The following is a 17,709-nucleotide window of genomic DNA, read 5'->3' as shown; positions in this document are numbered from 1 at the left end:
TCTTCTTTGTTTACACCCATTCAGCATCGTTCACACCCTCTTCAGTCTTAGCCCCACCCATCTGTTTAAGGATTCATATGTGATTCCATGTGCTAAACAGAGTAAGGTTTTTATAAATATTTTATAATTATTAGATTATTCGTACCCAGGCACACTTCTAAATTGATGGGTCATGTGAAAGAAATGTTATAACCACCTCCAGCCACATCTAGCTAAGATGGGTCACTATTGTCTAGACATGTACACACGTTCATGAAATACTATAGATAGCCGTAATCACCCCCAGACACACCTGGCGAACTTGATGGGTCATGTAAATCATCTGGCGAAGTCTTTTGTTAAGACATGTAGCTACCTAGCTAAACAATGAAACCTAATGGCGCATTCAAGACAACTGAGAACTTGGAGAAATACGAGGTCAAATCATGACGTCAGTGATCTTTCGGTTGGAAAGTCTGGGCATCTAGAGAGAGTTCCCATGTTGGAATTCCGAGTTGGATGACCATCCCCTCCCAAAAAATCCCAGTCAGAGCTTGTTTTGAACACAGTTGTTTAGAACACTGTGAAGTTGGAAGTCTGAGATTTCCGAGTTCCCAGTTGTTTTGAATGTGGTAATCATCACAACCAATACTACTAGCAATACAAACTGATTGTCAAAGCTAGCCACCATGCATGAATCTGCTGGTAGCTAAAGCTAACTAAGTAGGTTCAATGTTACCTAGCTAGCTAACATTAGGCTATAACTAGCAATGCATATATAGTAGCTTCCTGAGATACAAATAATATTACTACAGAGATCATACATGTAACATTAGCTAGCGAGCCAGCCAGCTAATGTTAGCTAGCTAACAGTACGCTTTAACTTGGAATGAAAACCAATTTCGGACAAAATTAGAAATGTATAATATCTGAAAATGTAGCTAGCTAGACTATCTTACCCGTATACATGGATGGATGCTCCTCCCTCTCTGTCACGGATGCCATGGTTGCCCTTAGTTTGAAGATGTAATCCAGAGACAGGTGTTTTATACAACAGCCTTCTGTGTGTTCTCTTTCCGACTCCCTCCGCATATTTTCAATCAACCCCCAAAAATGTCTCTATCTCCTTAGCTATCATAGTCTGCTTCCACCGGGCATTCCACTGATTTCAAAACTCTGTCAACTTCTGTGACAACAACACTGTTGATTGCCATTTTAGAAGACTCTACACTGTCCGTTCAATTATTTCTTTTTTGTATCTACTTCAGGGATTTCCTTATCGTTTGATTCATTTTCAGAGTCAGAGAGAGTCAGCATGGCACGATTGTCCTCCAGAAAGTGGAGAGCAGTACAGTAACAACACTTTTGCAGTTCTTCATGATATCTTTCAAAAAAGCCGAGGTTGAAAGCATTACCTACTACTTCTTCTTCGATGAGGTTTAACAGGGGTTGGCATACAATACATGTTGCATTACCGCTACCTACCAGACTGGAGTATAACTCCCTTATATGATGCTTGAAAATAATAATACAAAATATATATAATTTAAAAAAATCAACAAATACCCACCACCCTACTCCATTATTTAAATCTATTTAGTCCTACCTCAGGCCAACAGCCTGAAAGGACGAGACACCACCACTCAACACACCCTGTAACTCTTCTGAAGTCAAGTCTCGTACACCCAAATACCTCTCTGCGGCTGCCACCACAACCTCAATTTTCTGCGACTTACATTCCATCCCTGCAGTACAGTTGATAACCATTGCTATAAATGCTAAAAATCCAATCTTACTGAAGTATATATGACTTGTTGTCCTATCCCTCTGTACTGGTACAGATCTACTAGTCACACCACTCCTCTCAGGATCCCTCTCACTTGACCCATCTTCCTCTACTTTCTTCACTACCTCAGCATACGACAACTTCTGCTCTACTCTAACCCTGGAAACCTCAACCTGCCTCTCTCTCACACGGGACATTTCTGATCCCCAGCCCCCATGGGTACCCCTTACAAATAACACATACCACTACTTTCCCCAATGCTACACATTCCTTTGTCTCATGCCCTTCTGCACACTTCTCACACCTAGGAACCTCCCACCGACACACTGCTGCCACATGCCCATAGGTTTGACACCTGTAACAACTTAATGTATTTGGCACAAAAGCTCATACAGGATAACTTATATATCCTAACATCACTTTGTCGGGCAAAGACTCAACATCAAAACTCAAAAGAACAGACAACGACTCTTCTGTTTCACCACTCTCGACACCCTGTCTGCGTCGCACCAAACGACGAGCATCACAAACACCGGGAATCTTCCCCTTCAGTTGGTCAACTTTCACATTTGCCGCTACCCCGAGTAATCACTCCTTTCAATGGCGCCCTTTTCTTGAGAGCGAAACAATTCACATCTCTTGTCCCCCATTAGTTTAACACGGAGCGTCTGCTTCCTCTGACCAGCAGAAACACAATTACCACCAGACCACTTCTGGTTCCCCTCACCGATTCCACAGCACCCGACTCTGTTTTCACCCACCCTGAACCCACAAATGGATCAGCCAAAAGGCAATGGGTACACTTTTCCCAAAAATGTCACTCCTACCGTCACAGAGTCATCTTTATCCTGACCCTCGTGCAAGCCTTGGGATCCGAGAACTTCACCACACCTACCGTCTCCGATACTTCACCCTCACTCACTTACATTTCTCTTCCTGTCTTCGATCCGGTGAACAGCTCACATCTTCTACCATTCTTCTTTAACAAACCATCTCCCTTTTTTTCTGCCATTTTTTAACCGATTCAAGCTCACACTCTCTCTCTCTCTTCGACTTCCTCTGCCTCTCTTTTTCTCTCCATTCCTTATTATAATACTGCACTTCTCTTGACTTCTCCTGACATACATCTTGTTCTTGCCTTCTCAAGGGGACGCCATTTTCCTTCCTCCACACAGACTCCAAATGTGCTGCCATGCACCAAAACTCGAAGCGCATTAACTACACATACTGAGCAGTTCATGTTATAGACAGAAGCATGTTACATGACAGACCAATCCGAACTCATCTCTTGGCATGTCCAGCTCATTCAACTTACGGCTAGCGGGAAGGTTCATGTTTTTTTCCGTGGCTAAACCACCTAGGCTCGTAATTTAACATTTGTATAAGTAGTTACAGGTGGCATACAAGTTTATTATTAAGGCACATGAAAGTTCACGTTCCAGAAGTCATTTCTGCCATTTTGATTGAAAAATGCATGTTTACATTCAAATGACTCTCCCGTGAAGTAGTGACGTGCGACATGAGCCTAGTTCCTGAAACGAGGCACATTTCTCCAGTGGCAGAAGTTACTTCATACCTCTGCGTTAGGTACCAGGTTGCCAGAGAATGCAGTCAGCTTACCTGGTCAGCCAATCACAGGCCCTATCAGGTTGGGTAACAGAACCCTATTCCTGGCAGTTCTTTAGTTGGACATAGGGGTGCAGAGAGACAACAGATCAGAACTCGGCACCACCTCAACACAACTCAACACTAGAACCTTCCTACAAGGAAGAGAACTCGGCACCACCTCAACGCAACTCAACACTAGACCCTTCCTACAAGGAAGAGAACTCGGCACCACCTCAACACAACTCACTACTAGACCCTTCCTACAAGGAAGAGAACTCGGCACCACCTCAACACAACTCACCACTAGACCCTTCCTACAAGGACAAGAACTAGGCACCATCTCAACACAACTCACCACTAGACCCTTCCTACAAGGAAGAGAACTCGGCACCACCTCAACACAACTCACCACTAGACCCTTCCTACAAGGACAAGAACTCGGCACCACCTCAACACAACTCACCACTAGACCCTTCTTACAAGGACAAGAACTCGGCACCACCTCAACACAACTCACCACTAGACCCTTCCTAGAAGGACAAGAACTCGGCACCACCTCTACGGGCGGTGCAGCCTCCACCCTGGACTTCCTAACCGTGTGTTAGTGTGTGAATGACGATGTGAGTGGACTTTGTTGGGGTTGATATATATATTTCATTTACACTTGTAATAGGCGTAAACAATGTAACTACATGTTTATACATGTATTTTTCCATGCTAGTATGTTGTTACTTCACGCCAGTGTACAAGCCTTACAACATTGTGTTGTTTTGCCCTCTTGGCAGAGTTATGTGTACTCTTAGCTCTCAGGCCATGAGGACAAATCTCTCCCATTACCTACAATGGACCAAGATGGTTGCCAGTCCGACATTGTTTATACACACACCTGAAATGGCCGGTCGATGACGTCCGGGTCAATTCCTAGCTACATCCAAAATGGCCTCATGTTTACATCTTAGCATCCTAGCATGATACCGGTAACCATTAGCCCAGTAGCTGCTAACTGTACTGCACATAGGGTTTAAATAGCTCTCCATACTGGCCTATAGCCTGGAGCCTACTAGCCCTGGCCTACTAGCCTAGCGTGCTAGCCTCTATTGTACGGTATATACAATTACCCACAGCCTGTGGCCTCTTAGGCTAGCATGTCAGCTTCTTTTGTATTTGTTGTGTACCACGTGAGCTACTAACTGTAACCTGTGTATACTCTATATGCTATGCTAGCTCACCATTACTACTATGTAGCATGCCAGCCTATTAGCATAGCTATTTCTTTAGCTACTACCATTGTGTGCTATATTAGCTTACTACTGTTAGCTGGTATGTGCAATTTCCTGCCACTATTGTATACATTGCTAATGTTTATATTATATGGTATGCTGCTGTTATACAGTCTCATTAGCCTGCTATTAATGCTGTGTAATACATGTTTTTGTATTTCTCTGCTTTTACTACATGAAACCAATATAATTTTCACCCAGTCTACTTCCTGCTTGCTGTGTGTGTGTGCCTGTCTTGAGTGTGGCAATAAAGATGTGTTCTGTACACCTGTCTCCTACTGGTAGTTTCCGTCCTCTTACCGGGACGCTGGGACAGTTAAACCTATAATCTAAAACATCACCTGTATTGGAGATCACCACAGGGTGCCGCTTTTCTACATTCCTTGTTGTTATATTTTTCCCGTACCCTGTACATCCGTGTTATTACATTCTGCCCAAAATCTCTTACTTCCTTGTTGTTACATTCTGCCCAAAATCTCTTACATCCGTGTTGTTACATTCTGCCCAAAATCTCTTACTTCCTTGTTGTTACATTCTGCCCAAAATCTGTTACTTCCTTGTTGTTATATTTTTCCCGTACCCTGTACATCCGTGTTATTACATTCTGCCCAAAATCTGTTACTCCCTTGTTGTTACATTCTGCCCATACCTGTTACTTCCTTGTTGTTACATTCTGCCCATACCTGTTACTTCCTTGTTGTTACATTCTGACCATACCTGTTACTTCCTTGTTGTTACATTCTGACCATACCTGTTACTTCCTTGTTGTTACATTCTGACCATACCTGTTACTTCCTTGTTGTTACATTCTGCCCATACCTGTTACTTCCTTGTTGTTACATTCTGCCCATACCTGTTACTTCCTTGTTGTTACATTCTGCCCATACCTGTTACTTCCTTGTTGTTACATTCTGCCCATACCTGTTACTTCCTTGTTGTTACATTCTGCCCATACCTGTTACTTCCTTGTCGTTTCTGAACCAGCGGATGTGCGCTGCAGGCTTGCTGCCAGATGTGGTGCAGATCAGAGTGATCTCATCTCCCTCCATGGCTGGCTTAGTGAACCCAGTGATCTCTGGTCGCTCTGGGACTCCTGCAGGACAACAACAATTCATAACAACACCGAAATCATCAACAACAACAAAAACACCCAGTCAACAAGAAATGCATTATCATAACAACACGTTAGGTTAGCCATAGAAAACCCTATCATGTCATTACAAATACTGTCCTTCTAATAACCTCAATCGACATTCATTCTTGATGTGTAGTGAGATGCCTTCTTGCCTAAAAAAAATCAATATGCTTCCATCAACCTTTAAGGGATCATTTAACAGTCCAACCAATTAAACTACGACTGCTGTCTGAGTTAGGAGCATTATCACTGTGTAATTGTCAGTCCTAAGGTGTGTAGAGATCCAAACGGAACCCAAATCCCTACATTAAGTCACTCACGCGCACGCGCGCACGCGCACGCACGCGCACGCACGCGCACGCACGCGCACGCACACTCACCCAGTACGGTGAGGAAGGCCTTGGTGGTCTTGACAGGCATGGTGAACAGGGAGCATGTGTACTGGCCCTCGTCTGATAGGCTGATGTCACTGATGCTGATGGTAAGCTCCGCCCACGATGCCCGAACCAGCTCGATCCGGTTGTCCCTCAGCGCTGGGGAACACACAGTGAACACATAGTAAACACACACACACACACACACACACAGAGCTGGGGGACACACAGGAAGAACCATCAGACACACAGAGCTGGGGGACACACAGGAAGAACCATCAGACACACAGAGCTGGGGGACACACAGGAAGAACCATCAGACACACATGAATAGGATCCAATATAGTTCACATTCCTTCAAATGAGAGGAGTTTGTCTCTACTCTGTAGCTAGAGGTCCATGGACCCTGGTCAAAAGTAGTGCACTATATTGGGAATAGGGTGCCGTTTGAAACATAGCCATATGTTAGATGGGAGTGTCTGTGTGTATGGCTAGACGGGAGTGTCTGTAGACAGGGTTAGAAAGAAGTGTATAGAGGTAGGGCTACAGACGGGATGTGTCTGAAAAGAGGGACGACTGTGCCTTGGCGAGGCAGGATTAAGAATGTATAATTTATTAAATGAAGAGGCCTCTCCCTGTGCTCTCCTGTGGCTGGCTGGCTGTAACAGCAGGTACTACTGCTGAGTGGGAAACACTGGTTGTGCTCTGCTGTGTCAGATGACCTACCTGAGAAAGGTGTGTGTGTATGTGTGTGTGTGTGTGTGTGTGTGTGTGTGTGTGTGTGTGTGTGTGTGTGTGTGTGTGTGTGTGTGTGTGTGTGTGTGTGTGTGTGTGTGTGTGTGTGTGTGTGTGTGTGTGTGTGTGTGTGTGTGTGTGTGTGTGTGTGTGTGTGTGTGTGTTGTGAGTGTGTGCGTCCATGTGTCTGAAATGCTGTGCGAGCGATGACAGGTTTGAGATGACCTTTCTGTTAGCAGCATGATGCTACATCAGCTACATCAGCTTCAAAAGAGACCAGTCACACCTCAGTGAAGGTATCACCACAGAGCAGTCACACCTCAGTGAAGGTATCACCACAGACCAGTCACACCTCAGTGAATGTATCACCACAGACCAGTCACACCTCAGTGAAGGTATCACCACAGACCAGTCACACCTCAGTGAAGGTATCACCACAGACCAGTCACACCTCAGTGAAGGTATCACCACAGACCAGTCACACCTCAGTGAAGGTATCACCACAGACCAGTCACACCTCAGTGAAGGTATCACCACAGACCAGTCACACCTCAGTGAAGGTATCACCACAGACCAGTCACACCTCAGTGAAGGTATCGCCCACAGACCAGTCACACCTCAGTGAAGGTATCACCACAGACCAGTCACACCTCAGTGAAGGTATCACCACAGACCAGTCACACCTCAGTGAAGGTATCACCACAGACCAGTCACACCTCAGTGAAGGTATCACCACAGACCAGTCACACCTCAGTGAAGGTATCACCACAGACCAGTCACACCTCAGTGAAGGTATCACCACAGACCAGTCACACCTCAGTGAAGGTATCACCACAGACCAGTCACACCTCAGTGAAGGTATCACCACAGACCAGTCACACCTCAGTGAAGGTATCACCACAGACCAGTCACACCTCAGTGAAGGTATCACCACAGACCAGTCACACCTCAGTGAAGGTATCGTCCACAGACCAGTCACACCTCAGTGAAGGTATCACCACAGACCAGTCACACCTCAGTGAAGGTATCACCACAGACCAGTCACACCTCAGTGAAGGTATCACCACAGACCAGTCACACCTCAGTGAAGGTATCACCACAGACCAGTCACACCTCAGTGAAGGTATCACCACAGACCAGTCACACCTCAGTGAAGGTATCACCACAGACCAGTCACACCTCAGTGAACAACAAGACAAATTGTCTCGCTACTCTCTCTATAGCCACATAATTGAAAAATCACATCAAACCCGAAATTTGATGTTTTTTTACTTGACATGGATAAGATATTCAGATACACCACTGACTTGCATATTAAGTTAATTAATTCTGTAGTGCATTTGGTATTACTGTATATCTTTGCATTTATGCATTAAATATACTGAATAACTTTCTTCATCGTTACTTTTTTTTCACCAGTTAAAGTTGAGACTTTATTGGTCAAAGTCAAATTCACCAAATGAGCCTAATTTGTTGGTCATCTATTCTGTCTAGATGACCTTTACAGTGGAGAACCAAGGCTATATGGTGGGCATCTAACCCCAGGTTTCCCAAACTCAGTCCTGGGCCTCTCCTGGGTGCAAGTTTGAATTTTTTTTAAATCTTTATTTAACTACTTTAGTCAGTTAAGAACATTTTTTTTTATTTACAATGACGGCCTAGGAACAGTGGGTTAAATGCCTTGTTCAGGGGGCAGAACAATAGATTTTTACCTTGTCAGCTCAGGGATTTGATCTTGCAACACTTTCGGTTACTAGTCCGATGCTCGAACCACTAGGCTACGCTGCCATTTCACGACACAGTTGATTAAAAATGATCAACTCATCATCAAGCTTTGATTATTTCAATCAGCTGTGTAGTGCTAGGGCCAAAAACCAAAATGTGCACCCAGGGGTGGCGGGGGGGGGCGTCCTACTGTAGCCTCTGGTAGCAGTTGAAGTAATTGCTTTGTATCGTTAGTTTGATCGTTTGACAATCATGATCTTTTAATCACACAGGACAAATGAGGTGGTTATGAAGACATTAAAGGTCCTAATGATTCACCATTATTCATATCGGACACAGGTTGTTTCAGTTGCTTAATTGAAAATACTGCTAGAATAACACTGAACATCTAAGAAAGCGATTACAAGTTCCTCGTTAACAACACTTTGTCGTCTCCCAGTTACTCACAATCATTATTAATTTGAACACAGAGGCAGACCAAGGCTAATTGTAGGGCATGTGAGGCCGCTGAGGGGAAGGAGGCACATAATAATGTTTGGATCGGAGCAAATGGAATGGCGTCAAACACTTGGAAATCATGTGTTTAGATGAATTGGATACAGTTCCACTGATTCCACTCCAGGCATTTACCATGAGCCCGTCCTCCCCAATTAAGGTGCCACCAACCTCCTGTGTTACAGCTTAACAGCCAGAGAGAAGAAGAAAACACCTACAGCTTTAATCAGCCAGAGAGAAGAAGAAAACAACTACATCTTTAATCAGCCAGAGAGAAGAAGAAAACAACTACAGCTTTAATCAGCCAGAGAGAAGAAGAAAACAACTACAGCTTTAATCAGCCAGAGAGAAGAAGAAAACAACTACATCTTTAATCAGCCAGAGAGAAGAAGAAAACAACTACATCTTTAATCAGCCAGAGAGAAGAAGAAAACAACTACATCTTTAATCAGCCAGAGAGAAGAAGAAAACAACTACATCTTTAATCAGCCAGAGAGAAGAAGAAAACAATTACAGCTTTAATCAGCCAGAGAGAAGAAGAAAACAACTACAGCTTTAATCAGCCAGAGAGAAGAAGAAAACAACTACAGCTTTAATCAGCCAGAGAGAAGAAGAAAACAACTACATCTTTAATCAGCCAGAGAGAAGAAGAAAACAACTACATCTTTAATCAGCCAGAGAGAAGAAGAAAACAACTACATCTTTAATCAGCCAGAGAGAAGAAGAAAACAATTACAGCTTTAATCAGCCAGAGAGAAGAAGAAAACAACTACAGCTTTAATCAGCCAGAGAGAAGAAGAAAACAACTACATCTTTAATCAGCCAGAGAGAAGAAGAAAACAACTACATCTTTAATCTGCCAGTCTTTGAGGTTTAAAACAAACATCATGGTGAAATGCATCCTAGGAAACAAAGCATCCTGGATTTGTCTTTGTAGCAGAGCTTCCTATGTATGTGTGTGTGTGTGTATGTGCCCAGAGGCATCTGAGAACAGCCCGTCTTTGGTGGAGGGATACATAGGAGAGAAGAGAGGTGCTGGGGTCTTGGTCTTGGTGTAGGGATACATATGAGATGAGAGAGGTTCTGGGGTATAAGATAACACTGTTCAGGGCCTCTGAGATACAGAGCAGAGAAATAGTATTGGAGGATATCAGAGTTGGACAAGATGACACAAGATGACACACTTCCTCTGGCTCATCTCCTTCTGTCTCCCTGACACACACAGAGAGAGATGAGTCTCCTTCTGTCTCCCTGACACACACAGAGAGAGATGAGTAGTCTCCTTCTGTCTCCCTGACACACACAGAGAGAGATGAGTAGTCTCCTTCTGTCTCCCTGACACACACAGAGAGAGATGAGTAGTCTCCTTCTGTCTCCCTGACACACAGAGAGAGATGAGTAGTCTCCTTCTGTCTCCCTGACACAGAGAGAGATGAGTAGTCTCCTTCTGTCTCCCTGACACACAGAGAGAGATGAGTAGTCTCCTTCTGTCTCCCTGACACACAGAGAGAGATGAGTAGTCTCCTTCTGTCTCCCTGACACACACAGAGAGAGATGAGTAGTCTCCTTCTGTCTCCCTGACACACAGAGAGAGATGAGTAGTCTCCTTCTGTCTCCCTAACACACACAGAGAGATGAGTAGTCTCCTTCTGTCTCCCTGACACACACAGAGAGAGATGAGTAGTCTCCTTCTGTCTCCCTTACACACAGAGAGAGATGAGTAGTCTCCTTCTGTCTCCCTGACACACAGAGAGAGATGAGTAGTCTCCTTCTGTCTCCCTGACACACAGAGAGAGATGAGTAGTCTCCTTCTGTCTCCCTGACACACAGAGAGAGAGATGAGTAGTCTCCTTCTGTCTCCCTGACACACAGAGAGAGATGAGTAGTCTCCTTCTGTCTCCCTGACACACACAGAGAGAGATGAGTAGTCTCCTTCTGTCTCCCTGACACACAGAGAGAGATGAGTAGTCTCCTTCTGTCTCCCTAACACACACAGAGAGATGAGTAGTCTCCTTCTGTCTCCCTGACACACAGAGAGAGATGATGGGGGAGGAAGGAAGGAAGAAGGGAGAAACAGGGGGAGGCACAGCGGGGAGGCACAGCGGGGAGGCAGAGGGGGGAGGCTATTGACAGATTGATGTGCTGAAGTTTGAATAACCCAAATACAATCCTTATCTATGACTGACTCCGACCGTCTCTCTCCCCTCTCCCCCGACTCACTCTACACAGGGCCAGGAAACTCCCTCTCTCCCTCCCATCTCCCCCGACTCACTCTACACAGGGCCAGTGAGGCTCTCTCCTCCTCCCACCCTCCCTCCCTCCCATCTCCTCCTACTCACTCTACACAGGGCCAGGAAACTCCCTCTCTCCCTCCCTCCCTCCCTCCCTCCCATCTCCTCCTACTCACTCTACACAGTGCCAGTGAGGCTCCCTCCCTCCCTCCCTCCCTCCCCTCCCTCCTCCCTCCCTCCCTCCCTCCCTCCCTCCCTCCCTCCCTCCCTCCCTCCCTCCCTCCCTCCCTCCCTCCCTCCTACTCACTCTACACAGGGCCAGGGAGGGCTCCCTCTTCCTTCCTCTTCCTCCCTCCCTCCCCCTCTGTTCTTCCTCCCTCCTCCTCCCTCCGTCCTCCCTCTCTCATCCCAGCATCGAACCCAACCCCACCCCTGCCAGGTGCCCAGTATGCTGAACAGATCCGTCACAATCACCCCCAAATTCGAGCGGCTGACAAAGCTCTTTTCTCGGTGCTTTAGGAAATCAATGTGATGTAAAGGTCCATTTCCCCCCCCTCAGCCGTAGATAGCTCCAGTGTTTGTTCATTCTGCTTAGCGCACTGCATAAATCTGCACCCTGACCTTGTCTGATGGGGCCTCACCAAGGTTGGTTTAGATCAGTTACTCTGACACCCTGTCTCCCCCAGGACCCAGAATCCTTTCACCACATCCTCTCACCACTGTGGCCTGTGATGCAGAATCATGTTTGCCTTGTTTCCCTGACGGACCCTTAGCCGCTCGCAACTACAGAACATGTCAGTCCCTCGCAACGTTGACATCAGAAAAGTGAGCATCAACAAGCACAGTTCAAGACTAGAGACTCGGGTTTGTTTTACTTTAACAACAAACTACCTAGTTAACTAATACAATTTATAATAGTTTTCCTATTCATATCTGGATCCTGCGACGCAGTTAGCCGTTAACACTGGGCCCACTGATATATGTCCCAGGATCCTTTGCTCAAACAAGGTGTACTACATCGGCGAAGCAGCTAGCCTAGCTGCTAGCTATCAAGCTAGACAACCTGGTCTACTATCGCTGGATACCAAGCACGCTAACCGGTTAGACCTTGTGGCTAGGGCCTTACTTCTATTTGTCCCCGGGGTTTAGGACTACCGATTTCCAGAGTTTTATACTGCCGGCGTCTCTCATTGTCCTACTATTAGTACTATCATGCCTCCGAAAAAAAGAGGAGGATCACATCTCTGCTGGGTAGGTACGTGAACTCTTGGAGAAGTAGAAAAGGTTTCTATTACGGAAATTATACTTCAGCAGGAAGTCTACCAACAAACGGCTGGACGACTTGAATAAAGATGTAAAAGACATTAAAACAAGCCAGAAGGATGTGGATGTATTGAAGACCACACAGGAAACACTTTCCATAAACTGTTCCTCTACGCGGAATGAAATCACCACAGTCAGGGAGGGTCTCCAGAACATGTCTGGGAAGGCTGATTACCTGGATTGACAACCGAGGAGATTTTTCCATCCGGGTAAACTCAAATGTTAACGAGGTCATTAAAGATCCCATGGCACTTATCGTAAGAGTAGGGGTGTTAACCCCGGTGTCCTGGCTAAATTCCCAAGCTGTCCCTCATACCATCACGGTCACCTAATCATCCCCTAATCATCCCCATTGGCTCATTCATCCCCCCTCCTCTCCCCTGTAACTATTCCCCAGGTCGTTGCTGTAAATGGGAACGTGTTCTCAGTCAACTTACCTGGTAAAATAATGGTAAAATAATGGTAAAATAAAAATAAAAAATAATTCTGCAGCTCTATGCTGGATAGAAAGCTATCTACATTTTTTCTTTAATGGTAGCTTTTCAAACAGTAAAGATATACACTGTGGTGTTCCTCAAGGAAGCTGCCTAGGCCCACTTCTCTACTCTATCTTTACTAATGATTTACCTTCAGTAATGAACAAAGCAAGAGCGGTCATGTATGCTGATGACTCTACAATGTATAGCGCAGCATCACAATGTAATGAGCTAACAGATGTACTGAGCAGTGAACTAAGAATGGTGTCTGAGTGGGTTGATATGAACAAATTGGTGTTGAACATTTCCAAAACTAAATGTATTGTATTTGGTTGAAGATATATGCTTGCTGATGATCCCCAATTGAATGTGTCGATGAATAGAATACATGTAGAGCAAGTGAAAAAAAAACATATCTACTAGGCATCATGTTGGAAGCAGCTTTATCACGGTCAGAACACATAGATCATATTGTTATTATTAAGATGGGTAAGGGAATTACTGTTACAAGAAAATGTTCAGAGTATGTAACATCTAGCACACTGAATCAGGTGATTCAATCCCTGGTCCTTTCACACTTAGAGTACTGTCCAGTTATATGGTCAATCCCTGGTCCTGTCATAGCCACTGTTAGCACAGCCACTGTTAGCACAGCCACCGTTAGCACAGCCAACACTGTTAGCACAGCCACCACTGTTAGCACAGCCACCGTTAGCTGCACTGTTAGCACAGCCACTGTTAGCACAGCCACCGTTAGCACAGCCAACACTGTTAGCACAGCCACCACTGTTAGCACAGCCACCACTGTTAGCACAGCCACCGTTAGCTGCACTGTTAGCACAGCCACTGTTAGCACAGCCACCGCTGTTAGCACAGCCACCGTTAGCTGACCTGTTAGCACAGCCACTGTTAGCACAGCCACCGCTGTTAGCACAGCCACTGTTAGCACAGCCACCGCTGTTAGCACAGCCAACACTGTTAGCACAGCCAACACTGTTAGCACAGCCAACGCTGTTAGCACAGCCAACGCTGTTAGCACAGCCAACGCTGTTAGCACAGCCAACGCTGTTAGCACAGCCAACGCTGTTAGCACAGCCACCGCTGTTAGCACAGCCACCGTTAGCTGCCCTGTTAGCACAGCCACCGTTAGCACAGCCACCGCTGTTAGCACAGCCACTGTTAGCTGCACTGTTAGCACAGCCACTGTTAGCACAGCCACCGCTGTTAGCACAGCCACAGCTCCCTGTAATTTAAGCCAGTCACCTGTTAAAGAACCAAGGCGCTCTCTTCTTCGGCGTTATCCAGCCACAAAAGTTGGACAGCAGTATCGCTGCTTCAATCGTAGATGGTATGAGGATTAAAAAATGGCAGAAATATTCTTTTTCAAAGAAACACAATGCTAGTGTGGAGCATAAATATGCGACGACAGCGTGGAATGAGTGGACTATTCAGAAAGAGTCTAGCTCAACGATATGCAATGCTCTGAGTGATGGACATTTGAAAAAAGTCAGAGAGAACAGAGAGTGTATGAGATCAGTCGTGGAGTCATTGGGTTACACTGCATACCAGGGACTTTCACAGAGAGGAGACATAGAAAACGACATGGCTGTCAACCAGGTCATTAGGCAAATTCGACAAAACAGTTGCACAGAAAATCTCAGATAATACGAGAGATGCTAAGTACACGCGCCATGATATACAGAATGAAAAAATTGGGCAAACCCTCGACTCAGCAACCTTGCCTGCCTGTCCACACACGCAGAAAGAACCAAGGCCCTGAATGTCCATACAAACAGAAAGAACCAAGGCCCTGAATGTCCATACAAACAGAAAGAACCAAGGCCCTGAATGTCCATACAAACAGAAAGAACCAAGGCCCTGAATGTCCATACAAACAGAAAGAACCAAGGCCCTGAATGTCCATACAAACAGAAATAACCAAGGCCCTGAATGTCCATACAAACAGAAAGAACCAAGGCCCTGAATGTCCATACAAACAGAAAGAACCAAGGCCCTGAATGTCCATACAAACAGAAAGAACCAAGGCCCTGAATGTCCATACAAACAGAAAGAACCAAGGCCCTGAATGTCCATACAAACAGAAAGAATCAAGGCCCTGAATGTCCATACACACAGAAAGAACCAAGGCCCTGAATGTCCATACAAACAGAAAGAACCAAGGCCCTGAATGTCCATACAAACAGAAAGAACCAAGGCCCTGAATGTCCATACAAACAGAAAGAACCAAGGCCCTGAATGTCCATACAAACAGAAATAACCAAGGCCCTGAATGTCCATACAAACAGAAAGAACCAAGGCCCTGAATGTCCATACAAACAGAAAGAACCAAGGCCCTGAATGTCCATACAAACAGAAATAACCAAGGCCCTGAATGTCCATACAAACAGAAAGAACCAAGGCCCTGAATGTCCATACAAACAGAAAGAACCAAGGCCCTGAATGTCCATACAAACAGAAAGAACCAAGGCCCTGAATGTCCATACAAACAGAAATAACCAAGGCCCTGAATGTCCATACAAACAGAAAGAACCAAGGCCCTGAATGTCCATACAAACAGAAAGAACCAAGGCCCTGAATGCCTATAAGATTATAGACTCATTTGCAATGAACCACAACAACAGACGCATCGTCCTTCTACAAAAATAACACTTGGTGAATAACTGAAATGCCTTTTATTTACTGATTGATCGCGCCTGTCCGGTGATGGGAACATTGTTTAAATCGCTCTGATCTGGATTTGGATAGAACAAGAAGACGCATGCATATTGTCAGCCAGTCGGCCTACAAGTATTTTTGCAATAGAAATAGAACCGCTAAGATTGTGATGATAACCAGCTCGTTTTAACACCATGTGTTGCACAGTGGACAGGCACAGGGTAAATTCACTTCTCGTTGCGGCTTCACCACGGATATTATTCCTTTTGTTTCCGACCGTTATGATAGACATTTATTCCAGTAACATTATAACCAACGCACAGCAGGACGCGTGTATATCGTCGGCCTACAAGTTATTTTTGGTTTGTCAATAAAAGGATAATCACTAAGGTTGTGATGATGGAAACACACCATGTGTGTGTTGCACAGTGGACAGGCTACATGCATTATACTTCTCGTTGTCGTGGATACACTTTGGATATTATTCATTTCATTTCTGACGTTGTGATAGACATTTCATCTGAAAACATTATTACCAATGTACAGTTGCCTGATTATGCATGTGGAATAAATGCACTTCTTGTTGTTGTTGACTTGTTGAATGTATTGTTGTTATTATTGCTGAAAGACTTCAGTGCATGAGCGCTGTCCGGTGCTGAAGTCTTTCACCTTTGCAACGTGAAAGACGTTTTTGTCATAGCCTTGTGGTCACTTGTATTAGGACTATAGCATATTTTGTTGAATATTCTTTGACCAAATTCAATTTAAAAACTACATTTATATTGAATGTGCTGTGTGCCATATTTGCTTCTTTTGAAAAAATGAAAACTTCTTTATAACTCTGAAGTCATGAAAAGCAACTATTTTCTTAGCCGCCCCACACATTGGTCAAGCCCCCCCCCCTTAGCCTCGGGAGAGAAATAATTCTGACGTGCCTGAGGGCAGTTTAGTAAATACACGCATAACCACCAAACCAGACAGGCAAATTCAGGGCAGCTAAGACAACCCAAGGCAAGGACAAATCGGCTTAAATATACAGTTTTATATAGAGCCATAGCTGAATGGAACTCTTTACCAATCCATATTTCTCAGGCTAAAAGTAAATCCACTTTCAAGAAAAATAAATAAATAATAATTCTTCTGTGATAGACCATATGACTGGACAGGAAATAGAAAGAACATCTAATGTGATAGACCATATGACTGGACAGGAAATAGAAAGAACATCTAATGTGATAGACCATATGACTGGACAGGAAATAGAAAGAACATCTAATGAGATAGACCATATGACTGGACAGGAAATAGAAAGAACATCTAATGTGATAGACCATATGACTGGACAGGAAATAGAAAGAACATCTAATGTGATAGACCATATGACTGGACAGGAAATAGAAAGAACATCTAATGTGATAGACCATATGACTGGACAGGAAATAGAAAGAACATCTAATGTGATAGACCATATGACTGGACAGGAAATAGAAAGAACATCTAATGTGATAGACCATATGACTGGACAGGAAATAGAAAGAACATCTAATGTGATAGACCATATGACTGGACAGGAAATAGAAAGAACATCTAATGTGATAGACCATATGACTGGACAGGAAATAGAAAGAACATCTAATGTAATAGACCATATGACTGGACAGGAAATAGAAAGAACATCTAATGTGATAGACCATATGACTGGACAGGAAATAGAAAGAACATCTAATGAGATAGACCATATGACTGGACAGGAAATAGAATGAACATCTAATGTGATAGACCATATGACTGGACAGGAAATAGAAAGCATCAACTGAATGTTAAATGTGTTTCCTGTCAGGTATTTTAATTATCTGTATTGTCTACTTATTAAATAATTGTAAAGT

At 44.5% G+C, this 17,709-nt stretch overlaps 1 protein-coding gene across 2 annotated transcripts in view; it reads right to left on the bottom strand.

Moving 5' to 3' along the window:
* cadm2b (cell adhesion molecule 2b) overlaps positions 1 to 17,709 on the bottom strand; it is a 447,462-nt gene that overhangs the window by 67,458 nt on the left and 362,295 nt on the right. For both annotated transcript variants that reach the window (XM_045704111.1, XM_045704112.1), the window contains 2 exons: positions 6,169 to 6,321; positions 5,609 to 5,746 (listed from right to left, as the gene is read on the bottom strand). In XM_045704111.1, the coding sequence (XP_045560067.1) occupies positions 5,609 to 5,746; positions 6,169 to 6,321 (291 nt within the window). The remainder of the gene's footprint in view (positions 1 to 5,608; positions 5,747 to 6,168; positions 6,322 to 17,709) is intronic.

The sequence above is a fragment of the Salmo salar genome, chromosome ssa20, assembly GCF_905237065.1.
Source record: "Salmo salar chromosome ssa20, Ssal_v3.1, whole genome shotgun sequence".
NCBI lineage: Eukaryota > Metazoa > Chordata > Actinopteri > Salmoniformes > Salmonidae > Salmo > Salmo salar.
This window is presented reverse-complemented; position numbering and strand designations above follow the sequence as displayed.